Source organism: Calidris pugnax, unplaced genomic scaffold, assembly GCF_001431845.1.
Source record: "Calidris pugnax isolate Ruff unplaced genomic scaffold, ASM143184v1 scaffold388, whole genome shotgun sequence".
Classification (NCBI taxonomy): Eukaryota; Metazoa; Chordata; class Aves; order Charadriiformes; family Scolopacidae; genus Calidris; species Calidris pugnax.
Genome location: NW_015091104.1, coordinates 177,791 through 201,118, shown reverse-complemented (window position 1 = coordinate 201,118; position 23,328 = coordinate 177,791). Strand labels below are relative to the sequence as shown.

At 54.2% G+C, this 23,328-nt stretch overlaps 1 protein-coding gene across 2 annotated transcripts in view; it reads left to right on the top strand.

Annotated features, from left to right (window-relative positions):
• The window catches only part of AGAP3 (ArfGAP with GTPase domain, ankyrin repeat and PH domain 3), a 77,875-nt gene that overhangs the window by 32,744 nt on the left and 21,803 nt on the right, over nucleotides 1-23,328 (top strand). For both annotated transcript variants that reach the window (XM_014957999.1, XM_014958000.1), the window contains exon 11: nucleotides 3,046-3,214. In XM_014957999.1, the coding sequence (XP_014813485.1) occupies nucleotides 3,046-3,214 (169 nt within the window). The remainder of the gene's footprint in view (nucleotides 1-3,045; nucleotides 3,215-23,328) is intronic.

Sequence of the window (23,328 nt, the reverse complement as noted above, 5' to 3'; positions counted from 1 at the left end):
TTGGAGGAAGAGGTGGTCCAGCTGAGGATGTCCCATTATATCCTCTGTAGGGTGATCTTCTAGAGCTGTTATAGAGATCACCCATCTTCTACAGTGAATCAGGAGATCATAGACCAGTTAGAGTTGGAAGGGACCTTAAAGATCATCTCCTTCCACCCCCCCTGCCCTGGGCAGGGACACCTCCCACCAGCCCAGGTTGCTCCAAGCCCCCTCCAACCTGCCCTTGAGCCCCTCCAGGGATGGGGCAGCCACAGCTTCTCTGGCCAACCTGGGCCAGGCTCTCACCACCCTCACAGCAAACAAGTTCTTCCTGAGATCTCGTCTAAAGCTCCTCTTTGGAGGTTTACTAGGCAGGAAAACTCCTGCCTAACTTTCCCTCGCATCTCTGTTATGTTCTCTCCCTGTCCCTCCTGGGATGCGGTGGGTACCCCAGGGGCCAGCCGCCCTGCCTTTCTTCTTTCTCCTCCAGCAGACATACCTGCCCCAGATGTGTCTGTGTCCTGCGTGGCTCTGACTGGGTCACACTTCTGGTTTTACCTGCCAAAAGCTTCCTGGTGGGGCTGTTCATCTGCTTTTGGGTGTTTATCACTCAGCCTGTTTCTGACTCTGTATCTTGGCAACTCCAGCCCCTCTTTGAAGTTTTCTTACTGGAAGCCATGGGTTTGTAGTCATGAGGTGACAGAGAGTGTTCTGAGCTGGGTCCAGCCCTGAAATCGGGTGTCCTGTGCCTCCTTGATGGATACATTTCTGCCTTGACTTGGACCTTTGCTTGGGTCCTGCAGAGCTGTGTGATCCTGCCCCGGTGCCACTGCTCTCCGGAGCGGTCAGTGGTCTCAGGACGTGGCAGGAGGAGCCTGGAGCGGGAGCTGGGGGCAGCAGGAGCCCTGGATTCAGCACGGCATCCCTTGTTGTATCCGTATTTTTCTTACCTTTCTGTGAGCGTGCTCAGTGATGGGAAAAGAACAAGTTCTGTGAAGAGACTGGTGTGGTCTCCTCTCGCTTTCCCAAAGCCTTGGAGAGTAAAGGCTTCTGCTGGCGAGGATGGCGTCGGCGTCGGAGCCCGGTTTGCTGGCCGGGCTGCGCTGTGCCGCACAGAGCCGAGAGAAAGCAGCTCCCATTTTGCAGCCAGTGGAGCCATTCACACAATCACCTTCTGTTAATTCTATCTGCAACATCAATTAAATTGTTTGTAGAAACTAATTGAATGTGGCTTAATCACACATCTTAATAGCTTTCCACGCTTTGAACTCGTTGTTAATTCCAGTAATAAAATGAAATGAGAGAACTGGCTGGGTAATTAGCGAGGAGGCTTGGGAAGAAATTGCTGTTTTATAGCATGTAATAAAAGCAGTGCGCTGGTGACCGCTCTCTCCGTCAGGCAGCCGGCTACTGCAGCGATTGTGCTGAGGTAGGGAAAATCCTCCAGCCCCTCCGAGACGCCCTGCCCAAGGGTGCCACCAGGCTCCCACCCGGCTGGGAGCAGCTCGGAGCGGTGTTTGGTGGGGCTGGTTATCCAGAAGCTGCCCAGGGCACCAAAGGGCGTGCACGGCTCGTTCCAGGTCAGGTCACCCAGAAGATGGAAGCAGAGAAGGGCGTGCTGCCACGCTGCCCGTCTCTCGGACGGATCTCAGGACTGGAGGCCTGAGCAGGGGTCTGTGGAGAGAGAATAATTCCAACCAAGGTGCTGAGGTGCTGCTGGGAGGTGGTAACCCTTGCAGGTGGTCATGCGAGACCACCAAGCATTGCCCATGCAGCCCTTGGAGCCAAGCACTGGGAGAATGGTTGCTCTTCAATTGGTCTTCTTCATGTCTTTATCTCTTTGGATTTGGAAGCAGACGGGGACCAGCTCTGAGTTAATCTTTTTGGTGACCTCCTTGTGAACTGGAGCAAGCCCGAGCCTCCCTGCAGCAGCCGCGGTCTCTCCCTGGCCGGTGGCTGCTGCTCCTCTCCCTGTCCCAGTGCTCATCCCCAGCACAGGGAGCCCAGGGAATGCACCCACCTCCTGATTCCTTCCCATCTCCAGCTCAGCTCCAGTCCCTGCTCACTTAGGTCTGCACAGTTCCCCTCTCTCCTCTCTCTGGAGGACCTTGGTCAGGTGTTCTTGGGACATGAGCCCAAGGGAGAGCCAGTGATCTCGGAGAGGGTTGGGGAAGAGCTGTGGTGCTCTGTGGAGCAGGGGAAGGGACATGGGACAGGACACAGCTCCCAGGAGAGGCTGGAGGTTTGTGGCTTTCCTGTGACTGACAGATGAGATGCTGTGAGGAGGCAGCACAGAATGATGTTAACAGTCTGCACATGAATGGAGTTTTTGGTCATACAGTAGTGACGTACCTGCAGGAATGGTGGAAGCACCAAGTTCTGAATAACTTAAATCTATGCAGATGAACGTACAAGGGAGTTGTGTTATCTCAGGTTCAAATTACACTAGCGATGACCTGAGAGGGAATTTCCAGGTATGCCATTACTTACACCACACTGTATTACATTATTAGCTGTCATAGCTGAGTGCTGTGATTAAAAAGACAAGAAATGACAGGGAAGAAGAACTGCCTGCCACCTATGTGCTCTTTTGCTCCATCTAATCTCTGATCCCCAGCCAGACTTTCACAAACGGGCTTGTCATGGCACCTGACTGCCCGTGGCAGCATCACAGCATTATTCATATCAGAGCTGATTGGTTCTGGGCAGAGAAAGTGAGACCTGGCCCTTCTCCAGTCCTGGTTCTAACGCACCCACGAGTCATGGGAAGGAGCAGGTCGGGGTCAAGGCTTTGCACCCACGTGTCAGAAAATGGCTGGCTGTGGACATGGGGGAAGTGGTAGGGACTTTGCCTCTAGCCCTCCTGGCTGGAGACTTCACTGTAAGCAAGAGGAACCAGCATGCGATGGGGTCCCAGGTCCCCTCCGAGTAGCTGGCTGAGCCTCTCTCTGTGAACCAGTCACCGTGCGGGTGAATGGAGCCGGATTTAGTGTTGATTACATGGATCGGAGGGGAGCTGAGAGTGGTGGAACGGGGCCAGGCTGATCTTGACCTTCTCTGCCGTAGGATTACATGCAGAACGTCCACGGGAAGGAAATCGATCTGCTGAGAACTACGGTGAAGGTGCCGGGCAAGCGGCTACCCAGGGCGACCACGGCGGCAGCACCCAGCGCTAGCCCCAAGGCCAACGGGCTGGCCAAGGAGCGGAGCAGCACGCAGCTGACGGGGGGCACAGGTAAGGGCAGAGCTGGCGGCCGTCCTCCCCTGGGGCTTTGCTGAGCTGGAAACAAAGGCTGTTGTGGTGGTTCTTGCTTTCACCCCTCATTGCGAGCCCCGTCAGTGGGTGCCAGTGATTCTGTGCAGGTCCCAGGTAAGGTCCTGTTGGGATTTTATGCTGGTTATTGTCCAGGACAGAGAAAGAGTAAAAGAACTTTAATTAGTGGTGTTAACTCTCTGAGAGGAAACAGTTGTGTGTGAGGATTTGCTGTGCATGGGGGAAGCTGTTGCTGCCTAAAGCAAAGGAAATCTCAGCCAGGGATGTCTCTTGATCCCTGGCAAGTTCTCTTCTATTTCTTCCCTTTTTTGTGGTTCCCTTTTTCCTCTTCACTTTCCTCTGAAGAAATAGTAATGTGAGGGGCTTGTTTTGTAGTGACTTCTTCTGTGTGCACACTGAGGAGGCACAGCTGCCCAAGGGAGTGGTGAGGGGAGGTGAGGCTGGGGGGCTTCCTGGTCTCTCATGGAGTTCATGCCCACTGCTCGTTGCTCCCCTGCCACGGGAGGTATCTCGCCCTTGAGCCTTCCTGCCCAAGGTTCCCGTGGCATTGACGTGCCTTTATTTGTCCTTTGCGTTGGTATCCCTGACCAGGATGGACAGTTTCCACACACATTCTTCCCAGCCAGCTGTTGGCAGTGTCTCGTTCAGCAGGGCATGGGTACCTCTCTGCTCTTGGGATAACGAGGGTGGTCAGGATGATGTGGACGCTGTGCTTCGCAGCGTTTTGCAGCTGAGGACCCCTGAGATGGCTGCAGCTAGAGTGGATACCGGGAGCTGGCTGGGGTCCTCAGCGTCACACACAGCCCAGGGAAGGGGGCTGCTGACGTCGCTGTGTTCACTTGGTGCTGAGTGTGAAGTAATAAACCCTTCTGAACTGAAAAGAGCCAGAATTGGTCTGCAGACCGGCTAAACGGCTGGTGAATGATTGCAATTACTCTCTTTCTTGACCAAGGATGTGCAGCCCCACCTGTTTTCTGCCCCATCTCTCTGCTGTTCACTGTTGTTTCTTCAGCCCCACGGTGGACCCACAGCCTGCCCAGGGTGGGACAATCCCTGCCTCGTCCAGGGATGCGTCTGGGGTGCTTTGTCCAGGCTCTGACACTGAGAGAGAGGGCTGTCGGAGCTGTAGGAAATCCTTCTTCCCCAGTTCCAGAAGGGCAGGGAACTGCTGGAGAGGGTCCAGCAAAGGGCTACAAAGATGATGAGGGGCCTGGAGCATCTCTCTTACAAGGAAAGGGTGAGGGACTTGGGTCTTCTTAGTCTGGAGAAGAGAAAACTGAGGAGGGATCTGATCAATGCCTATAAATACTTCGTGGGTGGGTGTCAGGAGGATGGGGCCAGGCTTTTTCCAGTGGTGCCCAGGGACAGGACAAGAGGAAATGGGCAAAATGTGAATATACGAAGTTCCACCTAGGCATGAGGAGGAACTTGCTTGCTGTGAGGGTGGCAGAGCCCTGGCAGAGGCTGCCCAGAGAGGTGGTGGGGTCTCCTTCTCTGGAGACATTCAAACCCCCCTGGACACGTTCCTGTGGGACCTGCTCTGGCAGGGGGTTGGAGGAGATGATCTCCAGAGGTCCCTTCCAGCCCCATATCACATCTATCACAAGATCAAAGCCAAACCCCAGCAAAGCTCATGGTGATGTCAAAACCAGATGCCCATGTAACGCCGTACCCAGTTTCCCACAGCCACCTCAGTTCTGTTGGGCTCCAAGAGCAGGTTGGGATGTGACTCGATTACTGATCGCTGCTGCTGGGGAAGCTGGCACCCTGGAGGCAGCACCGCGCGAGGCCTTTGGGTCCGGGTGACAAAGCCTGAGGAGACACGGTGCGCGGGAGCTGGAGTTGGAGCAATTTAAACTTGAGAGGAGATGTAGTTTCCCAGCAGGGAGGGTAATTAAATGTTGGAATAGTTTATCTGGAGAGCTGGTGGACTTAGCACTGCTTGAAGCCTTTAAAATGAGATTAGTTATCTTTCTATGAGATATGCTTTAATCCAGCTCGTGTGTGTGTCGCTGCGTGCGTGTGTGCAGGGGATGGATCTGATGGTCTTTTCTCATGTAGAATCTGGGGATTTGAGGTCCCTTGATCCCTGGTTTTCTCCGGGTCCCTGAGCAGAACAGAGCCGTGCTCCCCACAGCCCACACACCGGCAAGGGGCTCCACACTAAGACCTTAACGAGATTTTATGTGTCTTGGCTTGCGGTGCTTGTCTGCACTGATCAGAAAGGTTTTCCTGGTGCACAAATGGTAAGATGTTTTCTGAGGAATTTTTTCAACTCAGTCTGATGCCTCCAAGACTGATGGCGGCTGACGATGCAGTCGCCACGGTGAGTGCACCAACATGATAGAAATCCTGTGGGGTGACTCGCTCACATCCCCGTGTAACACCGAGCACTGTGTTTGGGGTCAGTAAAGAACCTGCCCTGAGTCAGATTGGCAGGGACTTTGCCGTTTTGCCACCTTTGGGGTTAGGGATGGGAATTACTGGGGTCTACTGGGCATCTCTCATCTAACACATGCTTTGGGCAGCTGGAGAGGGAGCACCTCCAAATTTGCAGTTCTCTGCCAGTACAGGAGTTAATCTTCAGAGGGCAGAATCACAAAATGGTTAGAATTGGAAGGACCTTAAAGATCATCCAGTTCCATCCCCCTGTCCTAGGCAGTGACACCTCCCACTGGAGCAGGTCGCTCAAAGCCCATGAGCTTTGGACACCAGGACTGTTTGGGTAAAACCAAAAGGCCTGTGTTCAGAGGTTTGGTGCAAAGGTTGCCTAGAAGCAGAAGTATTGTCCTCAATTAGAAACTTGCTTTTTCCTTGTCCCTTGGAAAATACATTGGAATTTGATCAAAGTTTTGGAAGTTGGTTACTGGAAGTTCTGGATCACTTAATCTCCTCCTGAGCTGTCAAGAGCTCCTGGCAGGATGGTCTCTGCTTTTCTGTGCTATTTTTTCTTCACTTTCCAACTGTAAAGTCCTCTTAACTTTTATTCTTGTGTGAAATTTTACTGGTAAGGAGACTGTCCGGAGGTTGAAGAGTGATTGGGATCAAGCACGGTGTCTGTTAACTGATATAGAGGTGACAAAACACAAACAGCCAGCATGAGTACAGCACTTACAGCTGAGCCCTAAGTCAAGCCGCCCAGCGTCAGGAGATCCCAGAGCGCGGGGGGATCCCAGTGTCGCCCCTGCAGCTCGCCCTGCCTGCCCACTTGTGCTAATTGCTGGCGGTGCTGAGCGGGGGCCAGGCCTGACCCAGCAGAGCCACCGGGGAGAGAAACCCATCGCCTGGACCTCTGTGGGCTCAGGAGGTGTCATCTCCATCCCTGTCCCCAGGCAGGACTTGCTCTTTGTGTGTCCTGCTCAACGTCTGCCTGGTTGTGTCCTGAAAGGCCAGCGGGATGCCTGGGAAGTACCAGCCAAGGGCAGTTCATCCAGAATATTTGGGATATGCCTTCCAGAAGTCCTTCTCATGTGCCCAGATATTTCTGTGGCACTTTCCTGCCACCGTCTTGTCCCGTAGGTTTTCTCTGGAAAACAAGTGGCCTCATCCTGGAGCCAGGCGGGGAGGAATGGACATGGAACACTGGGTTCCTGGAAAGCTGGAAGCGTGTGGGACGGGGGGGAAACTCACTTTCATGAGCGCGCCTGCAAAACATTTCATCACCTAGATGAGAATATATTGTGACTGATGTGCATGAAGACTAAGAATTTGTTAAGGGTGTAAGCAATATGTGGATATAGGTATAAAGAGAGTAAATGCTTCCTATGATCTGTTAAGTGTTACTCAATATAAAAGCAGTCCAAGGAGCACTTAGAGTAGCAAAGACACCGGATCCTCATTAAGCCCTGGGTACTGCACTGGCGTGAAGTGAGGGCACAGGCAGGGCTTGGCAGGAGGAGACACACCACGGGCAGCTTTGGGTTAGATGGGGAAGGATGGCACGGTGGAGATGAGGCTGGTTGTCACATCCACATCAGCTTCCATGCTTGGATCAGTTAGGTCTCTGGTGGAGGGAGTGGTCATGGGGATGCTGGACCCCAGCTTTTGGGGCTAGATAGGGGTGCAGGCATGGAGTGGTCTTGCTGATGGAAAATTCAGAGGGCTTTGCATGGAGGTAACGTGTCAAGACAGAGCAGGAAGCACTGGCACTTCTGGCCGACTGCACCCCAAGACATGAGGAGAGAACCCCAAAGCAGGTGGCCAGTTCCTGGCATGGTCTAAAGGGTCATGACTTCAAACTGAAAGAGGGGAGATTGAGGTGAGATCTCAGGAAGAAATTCTTCACCCTGAGGGTGGTGAGAGCCTCAGGGTGAAGAGGCCCAGGTTGTCCAGAGAAGCTGTGGCTGCCCCATCCCTGGAGGGGTTCAAGGCCAGGTTGGAGGGGGCTTGGAGCAACCTGGTGGGAGGTGTGCCTGCCCAAGGCAGGGGGTGGCACTGGGCGGTCTTTGAGGTCCCTTCCAACTCTAACCATTCTGTGATTCTATGACCTGTGTCCGATGGGCGTTCTCTGGTGTCCCTCTGGGGACAAATCCTCTCCAGCAGGCACTGGTTGGCTGGGAAAAGGTTCTGGGCATTTTTTGCTCAGTCCTGTTAACTGTCGGCCGGGTGAGGTGGTGCTGGTTACGGTCCGGTGGTGGAAATGCCTGTTTATCCTGGCTTTCTGGACTGGAGCAGTGCTGGGACAGATGCTGGGCACAGCGATCACGGGCAGCTTCCCTCGGCTGCAGCCAGGGCAGCGGGTGCCCGGCAGTGCCTGGGTGAGATCTGGGCACGGAGCTTACAGGGTGACCTGGGTGCCTCGCAGCGTGCCCCAGGCCGAGCAAACCCACCTGTTTTTTGTGATGGGAGAGGGCAGGAAAGGGGTGCTCAGGTCTCACTGCCAGAGCCCAAGGACGCTGGGTTCTGGGTATGACTGGGCTGCTAGTGTGGAGCCTGGCAAAAGTGACCGTGTCTCCTTCAGATCCCTATGGGTCCTCCTCCCACTGCATCATCCCTCCTCTTCCACTCGTCTTCAGGGGTCCCCAGGTGTAGCTTTGCTGTAGTCCAGCGAGCTCACCCTTTCTGCTGCTTTGCCTGACCTGTATCTCATTCAGGGCCTGTTTCTGGCTCAGAGAATGAGGGCAGCTCTTATTCAAAGTGCAGACTGAATGAAAAAGAATTTTTTAGTGGGACAGGACAGATGGTGGCACAAGAAGAACATGGAGACAGTGTCAATCAGCATGAAAGACTGATTGCACAGCTGCAGCCCTGGGTTCTTGCTTTGCAGAGGTTTGTAGGGACTTGCCCCAAAGCTGTCAGCACAGGGGATGAAGGATGCTGCCTGAAAATACGGTGTGTGCTCGTCCTTACACACGCTTAATGTGGGCACGCACAGCACACCAGCCTGTTCCTTGGCACTGCATTGCAGCTGGGCAGTGGAAAAGGAAGCCGAGCTCTGAGAAACCTGCCTTCGGATGAGCAGTTGAAGTGCAAGGAGAAATCGGCAGAGGTTGCTGAGGTGGTGGTGGTTGTGAGCAGTGTCGTGGAGGCAGCGTTCCCAGCAGCAGAAGGCTGGTTCCTCCTCAGCCTGGAATGCTGACCTGATGGAGCAGTCCCAAGGGAGAGCTTCTGGCCGGCATTGCCCCGGCAGCCGGGCAAGGTGGCTCGGAGAGGGGACCAAAGCAAACGGCACGTGGGAGAGCCAGAGCTCTCCTGGTTTCAGGGGAGGAAGCTAAAGGAGAAGGCTCTGCTGCCTCTGCAGTGGCTTGGTGTGGGGCTCCCCAGCCCCCTGAGGACCAAGAGCTTCCTGTGGGGTTTGCAGGAGAGCAAAGGCTGCTCCAGTGTCTCTGGCGCAGAGGAGGCCGAGCAGAACGAGCCAAGGTGGTCTCTGTGTAGGGGTGAGAGCAATGGGGTCTTTGCTGCTCGGTCACCTCTGCCCAGAGGAGCAGTCCACATGGTCTGGCACGTGTGTGCGGGCAGGCTGCGTGTGAGCCCCCCTCCTCCTCCTCCTCCTCTCCTCTTCCTCCTCCTGCTGCAGGACTGCTTCTGTAGCTGAGGGGAAGCGTTTTCTCTGTGTGTCTGTGGTGGTGGAGGCACTGCTTGGGGTGTCTGGGCTGGTGCTGGTGTCTGCTCTGAGGTGAGGAGGGTCCCGCTGTCCCCGGCAGAGTGATGGGCACTTGCAGTGATTCACAGCCCCGCTGGCCCCCTGGCACGGGCAGCAGAGCCCTCTGTGAGCTCTGGGTGGGGAACTTGCCTCTCCCCTTGGCTGCTGGGCCAGACGGGGCCATGGGGAGCCTGGGCTGGTCTCGGCGCTCAGCAAAGCCCACCCGCCCACCCTAGGCTGGGGATGGTGCTTGTTGTGTTTGAAGCCCATCCTCCAGCCTGGGCTGGGGACGGTGCTGGGCTCCCCAGCGCTGCAGGGTTTTGTTGGGTTCACGCTGAGCCTCTCACGTGCTTCGGTGTCGCCTCCAGCGCAGGTCGCCCGGAGCCTTTGCACCAGGCAGGCGGGAGGGGAGCACTCGCCGGTCCCTGCCCGGCTGCTGGCGCCAGGCCCCCCTCCCCGTCCCGGAGCGTGCTCGCTGCCCCCCGATGCTCTGCCTCTGCAGAGAGAGGGATTGGCTCCCCCAGGCCGGGGTTGCTGAGCCTGCTGTGATCATGTCACGTCGGGCTCCGTCGATGTTAACATCTCATTATCTTTGTTACTGTAATTACATTATCCGCTGCTTTATGCAGAATTATTCTCCGAGGACTAATTGATGGATCCATGTTTAATTCATTAATCATTAGCATCAAATTCGACAATTACAGTGCACACTGATTGTGGAATTTCAAATGTAATGAGGGAAGAATTAACAAAGAAAAGGGAAAACCTGTTTCCCTGGCATACCGCTGCTCGCCGTGGGGGACAATGACATTGAGGGAGGAAGAGGCAGCAGAGAGCAGGGTGGCGCAGGTCATGGCAGACAGAGGCTGGTGGCATCATCCCATGCCTTCCTCCTGGTTGTGGCTGCACAAGGTATTCCTTCGGGTCAGAGTAGGGTCAATCATCTCCTGCAAAAGGATGGGCATTTGGGTGGGGAGGAAGAAAAGCTCAGCTCTCACTTGCCTTCCCCACCCCACAGGGAGCCCCTGGGTGCGGGACCAGCACATCCCACCCTGCTGCGGCAGGTTTCTGGGGACACCAAGGACACCCCCAGTGTCATCATGTGCTCAGACATTTGGCAGGGAAGGCTTGTGGTGTGGTGTGGTGGTCAAGGTGTGGTGCCTGCAAAATGAGCCCCCGTGATTCCTGACTGCCCCCATGATTTGCCCATAGTCCCGTGGCTGGTCTGATCCCTGCACGGTGCGAGGACCTGCTCTGAACATCTGTGGTTACCTCCCATCATTTCAATGTGTCCTACCCCGAGGCAGGAACCCCGTAACGCCTCTCTCTTGATGTTGGTGCCTGGGAACTCATTAGCAGGAGGAAGGCCAGCGTGGTCTTCCCAGCACTGCTGCATCCACCGGTGGGTCTGCTCATCTCAAGGACCAGGGCTGGTTGATGCCCCTGCCCAGCTGCGTCTGGGCCAGATGTGGAGACGCTCCTGCCCTCTCTCTAGACCTGCTACCACAGGGTCTCCTTCCTTATAGAAACAGGCACCTTCTGCTTTGTATTTTGGTGGCCTTTGCCACATTGCTTAGCCTGAGGACATGGACAGGCCCTCCCTGGCACCTTGTGTCACCCGTCACAGCTGGGATGTTCCTGTTGTTACCTTGACTGAGACACTGGAGCTGGCTGTCACTTTCTCAGTGTGGAGCAGAGAGGTTTGATTTAAAACGGAGGTTTCTGGCGTGGTTTGCCCAGGCATTGGAGCTGGGGTCATGGCGAGCAGATCCTCGCAGGGGGTCTGGCCGGGCCCGCTGCTCCTGCAGGAGCGAGGAGGTGGTGTTCCTCTGCGCAGGGCCAGGAGCCTGGCATTAAACCACGACTGGCCGTGATTCCAGCTTCCTCGCTTTGCTTTCTGTTCAGTCCCACTGGGAAAGTTCAGCCTTGGTTACTGTCGTTCAGCCAAGGGCCAAGAGCTTGGACGTGGGGACGCCAAAGCTGAAAGGGAGAGGTGGGGTCCAGAGTTCATGGGTGTGGGACCTTCATCCTTCCCAATAATAAGTTAAAGGGTTGTTTGTAGTCTGAAGATGAAGCAGAGATCAGAGATTTAGTGAAATTTATCTGTAATTAATACTTTACATCATGAATCATGTATAAAATACTGCAAATTCATATGTATATTATAAATATTATAAATTCACTATAACATTCGTACGGAAACATCTCGCGAATGTTTATTGGGCTGCCTGAAGGAGGAGGAGGAATCCAAATGGGAGGCTGGAGCCGTTGCTGCGTTCAGTGCTTTGCGTTGAGGAGAAGCTGGAAATGGCCAGGAGTTGGCGGTGGAAAGGAGGGGTCCCTCGGGGACTCACTGGGGTGACACGAGGCAGGACAGTTCTGCAGTGCCCTGTTCTTGTGATGGACAGAAGCCTGAAGGACTAAGACATGCTGGGTCAGCTCAAGGTTGGATTTGCTGGGCATATGCTAGAGTTGCCATGAATTTCATGTTTCCAAGCATTGTAACTCTGTTCTCTCAGGTATTATTATTTATTTCTATAGATGGAAAACTGAGGCAAAGAGAAGATAAATCCAAAATTGTCAAAGGCATCTGCTAACTCTGTGCCCCCAGTCTAGAGCCTAAGAATTGCTCTTCCTTTCCCCAGAACTTAGCCTTTTTTTAGCCCTTTAAAGTGTAGCTGTGAGCAGTGAGCTCCTGTTTATCAGTCCTCAGAGTCTCCACCTGGGCACTCAGAGCAGGAGGAACACATTATTAGTGGCTGTTTTTGACAAGTGTTGGTATAAGTGACTTGAACAGTAGTTCTGGGAAATTTGCAGCAGTGTATGGATTAGATCCTGGGTCCCCGAAGGAAATATTCAGCTCCTTAACCTTGGGCTGCCCCTGCTTTCCCTGCTGCCTTCTGCCTTGTTCTTCTGGGCACCTTGATCCTGCAAGAAGTCTTTCAGAGGTCTTGAAGGTAACAGACTGCCTCACTCCTCCTCCTCATCCTCCTCACCATTCTCAGGTGCATGCTGGCCCCTGGATGAGGAGGTTGGTGCTGCCAAGCTGCGCTGAGCCTTGTCTCTGCTGTAGACCAAAGGGATGGGATTTCTGGAGGGGCGGTGGGTGCAGACATGCTGGGTGCTCTGCACCATTGCTGGGGTGCAGACCAGTTCCCAGCTGGTCTGGGGCGCTGGGTGTCCTGCAGAGGTTGGAGCACGTCAGGGCAGCACTGCAGGCCGTATTCTGGTTTAGATTCACCTGAAATGCACCCATTTTTCAGTGCTCAGAGACTGCTGGGTGCGTGAACCAAAGGTGCTGGCCGGGCCAGGGCTCAACGCCGGAGCCAAGTGGGCTCAGAGGCGGCGCTGCCATCGCTCCCTGGGCTGTGCCCGGCACTGCCCGCCTGCTCCAGGTCCTGCTGCCCCCCCAGATTGTTCACATGGGCCTGTTCTGAGCCCAGGACCTCTCCCTGCGGCTCCGGTGGCTAGTGCAGGGTTAGCCCCTTGGCTTGGGTTGTGCTGTTCCTGCACAACCTCCAAGTGGGAAACTGGTGATTCCAGATTGAGCCTCCGCTCCCTGCCCGAGGGACTCAGTCACCTGTAACATCTTTGGTGGTTTGCAATATTCCATACTCCAGGAAAGTGTTAATTTTCTGTACATTTTAGAGGGTCCATGAACTCTGGCTCATCCCCAGCTTTCGACAGAGGCCACACGGTCTCCGTGGACCCAGAGCAGGGTGTTTGCTGGCCCTGTCTCCCAAGGGTGGCCATCCTGCCACCACCTCGCCAGCCCCCAGGGTGTGTGGGGCCGCGGCAGTTGGAGACTCGGGTCGTCTCTTGGTTTGGCTGGAGACTCGCAGGGTGATGGCAAAGGGCTTCTCGCAGTCTCTCTGTTTTTCCCTCTGTAGAACAGGAATGGGACCGCAGAGAATTCCCACTTCCCGGAGCGGCACCGGGCCCTGCTGCTGCAGCGTGCTCTGTGTCCTCCCCACGGGTCCCCGGGACAAAGCACAGCACTGTGTTGTCCTTGAATTGCTGAGCAAGGCCACTGTCACAGGGGGTACCGCAGGGTGCTGCGTCACAGTGGCAGTGGCATTTACTGCACCCCCAGGTTTTACCACGGCGTTGTCTCCCTTTCGGCGGGCACTGACTCACGCCAGTGGTGGGGAAGCAGCCAAATGATTTTTCCAGAATGAGTCTGCCCTCGTGGGAGGAAGGAAATGTCTTCTCCTCAGGATGAAATCAGATGCACTGAGGTGTTTGAGGTTTATCTGGGGTGGCAAAGGTGTGCCCAGCACCGCAGGTCTGTGCTGGGCACCTCGGCTGGACCTGCTGATGTGTCGCTGTGAAGAAGGCTCATGAGCTGCTCGGCTGAGAGACCCCACGCTCTGCGTCACTGCGCAAAGTCGTTATGAGTTGAGCTAATTGGATTCTGTTTGCACCAGCCAAGAGAGGAGGGAGGTGGGGATCTGAGGCCGAGCGGTGAGGAGCAGATGAAACCCCTTAGAAACCCCATGGTCACTCCACCGTCCATCGCAGCCGGGTCATGTCCCTCCAGAGTCTGTCCTCATTATATCTGAAGACCGTTTTATCTGCACTTGAGCTATTATGTGAAAATACTGGTAGCCTATTCAGTCACACAGAAACACTATTACTGCTGTATCATTTTCCAGCTTTGCTGGTGACTCTGCAGACGTTTGCAAAGATGCTGCCGTTCTCAGAGGGCTGATTACTCAACTGTCCTGAGCATATTGAGTAGCTTCATCTGTCACTTGGTTTCCAGAAAGGCCTCACGCTGCCCTTGTTGGAGCATGGTTCCTCTGCAGAGCTGGCAAGCCAGGAATCGCTCCTGGGAGCAGAGCTGCCTGCTCCCACCCTTCCTGGGAGCTGTAGAAGCCATTGTCCAGCCATGAAGTGAGGTTTCAGCTCCTGCCCGGTGGCCAGGGTTCTGTGTGTCAGCACTGGTGTCCCCGTGAGAAGGACCTGCAAGTGCAGCCCTGGAGGTGGAGGTCATAGAATCATAAAATTTCCTGGGTTGGAAGGGACCTTTCAGATCATCAAGTCCAACTATCAACGTAGCACTGACAAACACACCACTGACCCATGTCCCTCAGCACCACATCTGCCTGGCTTTTAAATACCTCCAGGATGCTGACTCCACCACTGCCCTGGTCAGCCTCTTCCAATGCTTAATAACCCTTTCTGTGTAAGAATTTTTTCCAGTCTCCATCCTAAACCTCCCCTGGAGCAACTTGAGGCCGTTTCCTCTTGTCCCATCGCCTGTTCCCTGGGAGGAGAGGCTGAGCCCCCCCTGGCTACACCCTCCTTTCAGGGAGTTGTAGAGAGTGAGAAGGTCTCCCCTCAGCCTCCTTTTCTCCAGGCTGAACACCCCCAGCTCCCTCAGCCGCTGCTCACAAGTTCTCCAGACCCTTTTCCTTGGTCTCCAGACCTCTCACCAGCTCCGTTGCTCTTCTCTGGGCATGCTCCAGCTCCAGTGGCCACTCATAAGAGCATCTAGCCACACTGGGCTCTGCTGTGCATCCCTGGGCTGGGCCACCCTCCCCTCTCCCTGCCCAGGGAAGGAGTGAGGCTGCGCCCCGGTTGCCATCTCTCTGGCCCATCTGCCTCCCCCGGGGCTCCCGGTGCCCCAGGTGACCAGCGCCGGTGTCGGCGTGGGCAGGGAGTAGCTCTTGGGAGGAACTGGAGCATCCCGCACTCCCCACCCCAGCTCTCCCTGCCCTCCCCGATGGCAAACCAGAGATTGATTTTCTCCAACCCAACAGTATAATCACTAACCCTAATTAGAGATAATTACTGGGACTTGATACACTTATTACTTGCTAGAACGCTGAAGGAGCTGTGCATTGCAGGGCTGAGCAGGGAAAAAGGCCTGGGAGAAGGTGAGGAGGAGAGGAAGAGCCAAGAGGAGAGATGAGCACAGCAGGCGGACCCTGCCCAGGGACGGTGGCAGAGCTGAGGGAAGCCAGATGGGCTTCCTCACATGGGGCAACCAGCCAGGCCATCGGCTGCCGTTGCCGATGTAAGCATCCTGCCTTTCCGAACATCTGGCTCTGGATGTCTTGCACAAGGCACCTGGAAAAAAGAAGAGGGTATAATTAGTAGCCACCTGTGAAAGCCTCAGTATAAATAACTTGTCCCACATTGCCAGGGGAGAGTGGGGTGATGGGGTCACTGGTGTTCTCCTGGGGTGGGTTTTTTCCAGAAAACCAGGCTTTCCCTGAGTGGAAAGACCACGCAGAAGAAGAGGGGCAGGGGAGCGACTTCCGACAGCCCTTTCTGCTGTCACCTGGTCTTTCTTGGGCGCCGGCCTCCAGTCCTGCCCTGGGACCCCCTCCCTCCACCACTCTTCACGACAGTCACACGGGGACGGTGCTGGGGTCTTCATTCTCTTCCGGAGGTAGGTATCCCAGAGCAAAACCCATCGCTGGCAGATGAGGGGTAGGGTCGTCCTGGTATGGGCTTGCTCCAAATAGAGTTTTTCGTACGACTGAATCTTGCCGTTGTTAAGACCCGCCCGGAGCCACGGGGTGGGTTTTGGCTGCTCCGGCGGGAGCAGTGCTTGCTCTGTCCCCTCCTGGGGCCCGTGCGCATCCTCAGGGCAACCCGTGGTCTCTCTGGGTGTCGGGCGTCCCGTGGCTGTGTTGCTGTGTGCGTCTGTGGGCAAAGCCAGCAGGGGTGCGTCAAGCACGGTGTGAGGGAATGGCTTTAGAAACTGAAGTTATGTAATAAAATATAATACAATTCCAGCCTGAGCCCTTTTCGGGCCGTGAGCTGTGTGCTGATGCTGGGGTTTTGCCACTCACTGCAGTGTTTGTCCGGGTCCGTGCTTCTGCAGCGAACCCGGAACGTTCTGGGTCTGTTTCCTTCCTTCCTGCGATTTTGTGTTAGACCCGACTTCCTGCTTCCAACTGTAAATGCAAATGGCGATTTGTGTCATTGCAGGCTGCAGGATGCATGGGCATCTCTTTTGGACTCTTCTGATTTATTTTAAACAGTATTCCTTGTATATTTTCTGCAGGAGCATTATGGTGGTGGTTCTCACTGGAGGACTTGGCCAAGTGACGCTAAAGCTTCCTTAGGCTTTCTGGATCCTGCTGGTTCCAAGCAGCAACGCAGCTCCCATGGGGAGCGCCACAGTTTCCCGCATCCAAGCATGTGGGGAGAATGAATCACAAACCTAAAAGTTAGTAGTGGCTTTGGTAAAAGTAGCCTTGGCTTCGTTGTACTGGTGTTAGGCAGAGTAAAATTCAAATCAGAAATAGAATATTAAGCGCACACACACACACACAAATATATATCCCAGCCAATTTCACAAAGCTGAAAGCAATTATGAGCCAGATCATTTGGGAGAAAGAACTTAAACAGGAAAAAAAAAGTGAAGCATAATTAGGAGTTTTTAAAGAACATTTTACTAGATACCAAAAAGTTAAAATCAAAAGAAAGTTGCACTGCTTAAAAATGTATTAATCTAGGTTAAGAGGAGACGTAAACTATTCATTCTCTCTGTCCAGATAGTGGGGAATGCACAGGAACAAAAGAAGGTGGAGGGAGCAGGCTGCATTGTGTGGACATGTTCTGTACGTCTGCCTGTCTGGGTGAATATAAAGGCTTATTGCCCTACAGCAACATAATAAAGCAATCGATAGGCATTGAGCAGAAGCCGAAAGCTCCAGTAGGTAGGTAGGTGGTGGCACCAGCATGGTCCTGCTTGGCCAACTGGAACCATGGGTGGAAGCTCTTGCTGCCATCAGCCCTTTGCCAGGGCCGGGCAGACGAACATCCGCCGGGAGTGATTAATGACGAGCAGCCCTCGAAGTGACCCTCTTGGCTTTGTGGGAAACATTCCAGCCCCTGCCGTTCCCAGACTTGCTCTGGTTACAGCTGCACAAAGGGCTTGTTTCCCCGTTTCATCTGGGTTCATTGCAGAGAAGTCATGCACCTTGTGCTTCCCCAGGCCACATTCAGTCAAACCGAGGGAAGAAGCTAATACGTTTAGCAGATTATGTTGTTAATTAAGAACAAAGTCACCAATGAGATAGTACCAGCCCACCACAGATGCTGGGCACAGCAACCCACCGCCCTGCTCCACAGGGATGCCCGTGCCTCATCGGGTGGGGGGATGGACACCTCCTGCCCCATCTGGGGCTGCTTGGTCAGTGGGTTCTCCCCAAGGGGTGTCTCTGCTGCCCTTCTCCTGGAGGAAAACCTGCCTTTCCCCCTCTTACAGCTGCTTCACTTAGAAAAAAGGCAAATCCTGCATCTCGGTTCCTCCTCCAGCACAGATCCAGATGCTGAGCTCAGAACGGCTCCCGTGTCTTCCCTGGTGCCTTTTCCCTGTCCAATCTCCGTGGAGACGTGGTGGGATCCCTTTCACCACCATGTGCTGACTTTACACTCATCTTGTTCCCAGTGCTGGGTGAGCTTCTGCCCAAATGTCTGCCTTGTCCACAGCGTCTTCATTGCTGTGTGACAGCCTTTGAATCATGAGAACAGTCACTGTTCTATCTTACCAGGTTTCTAATCTTCAACTCTTACATGTTCCATGGAGACTGTACATAACACAAATTAAAGTGATGGATTTAGTATCCGAAGCTCATTTCCCAGCTCACTTCCCCCCCTCTTGGCCAGTTTCAGGAGCCTACATTGCCGTGGTTGCCCAAGGGGATACAGAAAAGGTAACCAGCGGAGTTAGAGACAAGAAAAGTTTTTCTTCAAGTTTATTAGGAACTAATGAATCCTAAAACCAGCATCCGTTTGTTACTGTGTGGAAATAGTAGAATGGTTAACAAAGAAAAAAAAGGAAAATGTTCGGTGAGCACTTCTGTGCGGTGTCTGGGAAGAGGCAAGATGATGTATCTTATCACAGGATGATGAATTCTTCATATTCCGACTGTAATTAGGGAGCATATTAAACAGCAGGTAGGAGATTTAGACATGTTTGAATCAGCAAGTCTGAATTATTTAATTCAGGAATTCTAGAAGATGTGGTCATGGTCTTTCTGAAATGTTGGTGAGATGTTTTGGGGTGGAGAGGACTTCGAAAGGGCTGAAGCTCCTGGATTTCATGTCTCCATGGTCTGAGAATGAAACCCATGGGTTGGAAAGGGCTCAGAGAATGGCTGTGAACACAATGAAACACTCACAAAATGCTCATCGCAGTGAAAGATCCAAGGAGCTCAATTTGTTTAGTTTATCAAAGAAAAGGTTAAGACATTGTTTCAACACCATGTGTAAATACCTGTACAGGAACAAAAATCTGGTAGTAGGGAGCTCTTTATCAGGTAAAAATATATCCAGATGCCATGACGGGTAGCTAAAGCAAGACAATTCAGACTGGAAGAAATAAGGTGCAAATTTCAACAGTGAGGGTAATTAACCACTGGAACTACTTATCAAGAGTTGCTGTGATTTCTCCGTCACTGACAATATTCTAATCAAGATTAGAAGATTTTCTAAAAGATACGTTGTGGTTCAGACAGGAGTAAATTAGTGGAAGACCTATGGTGTAATTTTATGCTCTGCGGAAAAGATGAGACAATCAGAGGGTTCCTCCTGACTCCCTGTCTGGGTCTGCTCTTCCCCACACCGCTCCGGCCGCCCTTCCCTGGCACTGGAGCTGCCAGGTGGGTGGACAGAGTCCTCCACGGACTCTGGGTGGTGCTTGGTCTGGGCAGAGCTGGGGCTGGGTGAAGACTCGGTGTCTGCGGCCGTTCCTGGGATGTCAGCGTGCTCTTGGTGCTGGAGGATTTGGGGGGGGCAGCCGTCACTGTAGAACCTCTTCTCGGGCTTCCCCAGTTTGCTGGGGTTCCTGCTAGTGCTACGTGGAGTCGGCCACCACCTGGACCAGAGATGGCCCTAGAGTGTTGGCTTGAGATGCCTTGGCTTATCTCACATACCCCTGAGTTTTGTTTGGGAGATGAGAGTGTAGAATGGTAACCATGTCATGGCCAGCCCTTCCCCATCCTCCCGCAGCTTGGGTCTTTGGTGTCCCCAGAGATGTCTGGACTTCGCAGAGCTGTTTCTCCCAGCAGTTCATTCCCACCAGGGATTAGCTTTGGTAGGAGCTGGGGTGTTACGCAGTCACTTGCCATGTGCATATGTCCAAAAATGTGTGCTCCAAACACAGGGCTAAGAATGGAGGGGGATTCCCCTGTGTCAGAGCATCTGTGAGGCCCAGTGAACAGCGATGGTTCCCACTGTGTGCAAGCTGGCAGATCCTGACGGCCTTGCTGAGGAGCAGGGCTGGGAAACCTTGGCTGCCGGCCGTTTGGGTCGGTGATTTTGCGCAGACATTTGCCGTTTGCAGAGCTGGGAAGGGCATCTGTCACCCCAGAACATGCCCCGTGGCGGGGCTGGAGGGCTGTGGAGGTGCTTGGTGGTGTTGCCATCACCCAAGGAGAACTTGGAAATTGATGTCTTTCAAATGACATGTCTCCATCCTTTGGTTGGTAAGAGCTAGCCTGTGGTTTTTGGCCTCGCTACTGGTAGGAATTGTTAAAGAGGAAGGAACAGAGTGTGTCCAGCAAAGCAGCCTGTGGTGCTTGGTCCAGAAAACCAGCCTGACGGAGACTCTCCTGGCTCCGGACCTGCTCCGGGAGTGGGGGCGGCTCTGGGGAAGGCAGCCACGGGGTGCTCCTGGGATGGCCACATTCCCACCGACACGGCAGCTCCCCGCCCACTGATGGAGAGCGGTGAATTATGTCTTTACCAGCAGGGATTTCACAGGCAGGCAGCTTGACCAGGCTCATTGTCTCTCACCTCCCCTCCAGAACCAGTTGGTTTCTCGGAGCTGAGGAGTTTCCCACCAGCTGGAGGTGGGCCCCCATCCAGCCCACTCCGTGTGTCCAGGAGCAGCATGTTGGGGTCTGGAGCAGCCGCACTGCCGCCCACACATGGTTTTTGGGGATGTTTGAGACATGCTCTGGCTGCAGACACCAACAGAGTGTTTGAGAGTCAGCACACTAAGGTGACTGGCAGTAATTCTGATTTTTATTTGAAATAAATGGTGATCAGTTGACAACAAGTACCTTAAAGGGTTTGGTTCTGGGCAGTGGTGACCGATGACTCTTTGGGGCATGGTTTGGCAGATGGTGGATAGCGTGAATCTGCAGTGAGTGTCAGTGGTGGTGGCAGGAGGTAGAACGGATGTGTCCCAGCTTGGTTTCTTCAGTGCTGGTCAGGTTTTGTATGTTCAAGGAAGAGAAGGAAATAGTCCTTTCCTCGGTGAAGTGGTCAAGGATGTCAGTATTTCTGTATTTCTCCTATTAAAAACCTACGTGACTTTGTGTGGCCCTACACTTTGTGTGGCTGTTGCTGGCAGTCTGCAGATGCTCAGGATGTGGGCAGCTGGGCCCATGGGATTAGTGAGAATGAAAAGTCACCACCTTTCTCTTCTGTACCCATTCCACCTGGAATTAGCTTTTTCGAGGTGGTAGGTTGTGTGTGAGGATGTAGGTGAGGTATCAGCCTGGCTTTGAGCAGGATTGTGCGTGCTTCCCAGTTACGTGCAACACACCTCCTCTTGCACACGTGGGTGACAGTCGACTGTCATCACTGGTGACATGGTTTGGGGACGCTGTGATGGGGCAAAACTTGGGGAATTCCTCCATTCTTGTCACTGGGGTACGATCCAAGTCCCATGGAAAACAGAACGTACTTTCCCAGGGTTTCACACATCAGGCCCATTGGTTCCAGAGAACATGTCTTTGCATTTTGTACTAAATACATTTTGGTGTGGTTTTGTTATCTCACTGTTCAGAATGATCTAGTGCTGCAGGACATCTTCATGGCCAAAATACTGGCAGTGCTTCCAACTTAATGTCACCAAGAAATTTCACTAGAACCCATGTATTATTTTGCCAAATCACTGTTGAAAATATTAAATGTTTCCCAAAGATCCTCAAGTGTCTGTGGAAATGATCTCCTTCCCCTTTCTGCTAGCTCACCATTACCTGGTTCCCTGTGCATCCGCACCTTAATGAAGAATTTCCAGTTTGCTTTGACTGAAGGGTTTTACTGGAGCGCCGGGGCTGCCACACTCCACTCTTAGAAAGATGACGTTCTGTTTGCAGGTCTCCTTCCATTTGCTGCCATCTCATCTCTTAGGCTTTACTGAAAAAGGCATCGCGAAGCCTTGCCTGCTGGTGAGGTCACACTAACATGTCTACATGGATCTCTTTTTTTGGGGGTTTGAGGAAATAGCGATGGGGAGAGCTTTGCTTGAGGAACCGTAGGGAGGGTCAGGGAGAGTTCAGCTCCAGGAGGCTTTGGCTCAGAGAGGCACTTAGTATTTTGCATGTAGCCTTTTATTCACCTTTCACTTTGCTTGCCTAATTTAAAGGGAGCATATCCAGCAGCTGCCAGTGGTGTTGCTTCCAGAGGGACGCAGTTCCCGAGGGCTCTGCCCTCGTAGGGAGCACCTTGTGGATCCCCAGGAGGAACTGGAGGTCGGTGAGCTGAACGTGGGGCTGCCAGGACACGTCTCTGCCGGTGGTGTAAAGCGCAGGGAGCTCCCGGACAGGCCCCAGGGGTCAACAGAAGCTGTTCCTGGAAGTCGTAGCAGCACCGTTTCATTTCAAATTGATGTTTTCACATCAGTGCCAGTTTTTCGTGGTCCGGGCTGCAGCAGGGCAGGCACAGGATGCTGTGGGCTCGTGCCGGGCGCCTGTGCAGGGTTGGATGATCCGGGCTCTGAGCGCAGCTCATCAGCTTTTCCAAGTGCGTCGTCTTCTGCACACACTTGGTGTCGTTCAGGCTTGGTGTGGGTCACTCTGCAGCCATGGCCACCTGCCCTGGTAGTATGGTGTGGTCCTGGGTGGCCACCAGTGAGCTGAGTGGGGCTACAGGCAGGCTCTGGAGGCAGCTGGGGTTGCTGCTCTGCCCATCTGACCACAGCAGACTTTTCCTGCTACCCAGCCTCACAGACTGCTGGAGGTCCTTTGCTGGGGACAGGTTTGGAGCGTGCCTTGGCCACAGCAGGCCGGTGCGTCCCTGGGGCCGGTCAGGGCTGGGGCACCAGGGCGTTTGTGGCAGCACACTCTGCTCCTCCTCGGAGCGATGGAAGGGCAGTGCCTGGGGTGGGGGTGCAGGGGGTGAATCTGGGCTCCCGGGGGCTCTGCAGGGCTTTCCCCTCTGCTGGGGGAGCTTCTCCCAGGCACGATGTGCGCCTCCTGTTTGCCTCCCACTCCTCCGTGGCCATGGTCATAGACATGGGCTGAGGGTGCAGCCTGGCTTGGGGACACCACCTGAGCTCTGGAGGCAGCCCATCCCATCCCATCCCATCCCATCCCATCCCATCCCGTCCCGTCCCATCCCATCCCATCCCAGCAGTGCAGTTCCCAGGACCCAGCTCCCAGTCCCAGGAGATCAGCGTTGTCCCTGCTCCAGTGGCAGCAGGCTCCCTCCCACGAGGAGGCGAGAGGAGATGGATGCGGCAGTCAGGAGCAGAGCGCCAGCTAATTACCCTTCCGAGTGTGTCTTGTAAATTAAGGGCTAATTAGAGGCAAAGTCAGTGTCATGGTTTTACACGTGTTTCTGTGGCGCTGAACAAGGGGAGGGAGGGGGAGCGTGCGGCAGCCGGGATGGAGGCAGAGGAGCTGGCAGCCAGGATGGAGGCAGCTCTGTCTCTCTGGCCGGGCAGGGTCCCCAGCACCATGGAGCTGCAGGGCACCATGGGGCACCATGGCATGGCAGGGCTGCGGGGCATCATGGCACTGCAGCACCACGTCGGCGCTGCTGGGGCAGCAGGACCCGCAGACAGGGCTTATGGATGGTCCCTTCACAGTCAGCAGGGAAAGGGGATTTTTGATCCAGAGTGGGACGAGGGGGGTGGGAGGCACCCACCGTGCAGTCGATGAACAAAGGGTGGTCATAGATGGTGGACGAAGGGCACTGGTGGAGGGCAGGCATGCCTGGTGCATGGCTGATGGCCCACATCTCCCCCCCATTCAGGGCTAAGACCTTTGATCTGCCTTCTGGAGGGGTGATCTGG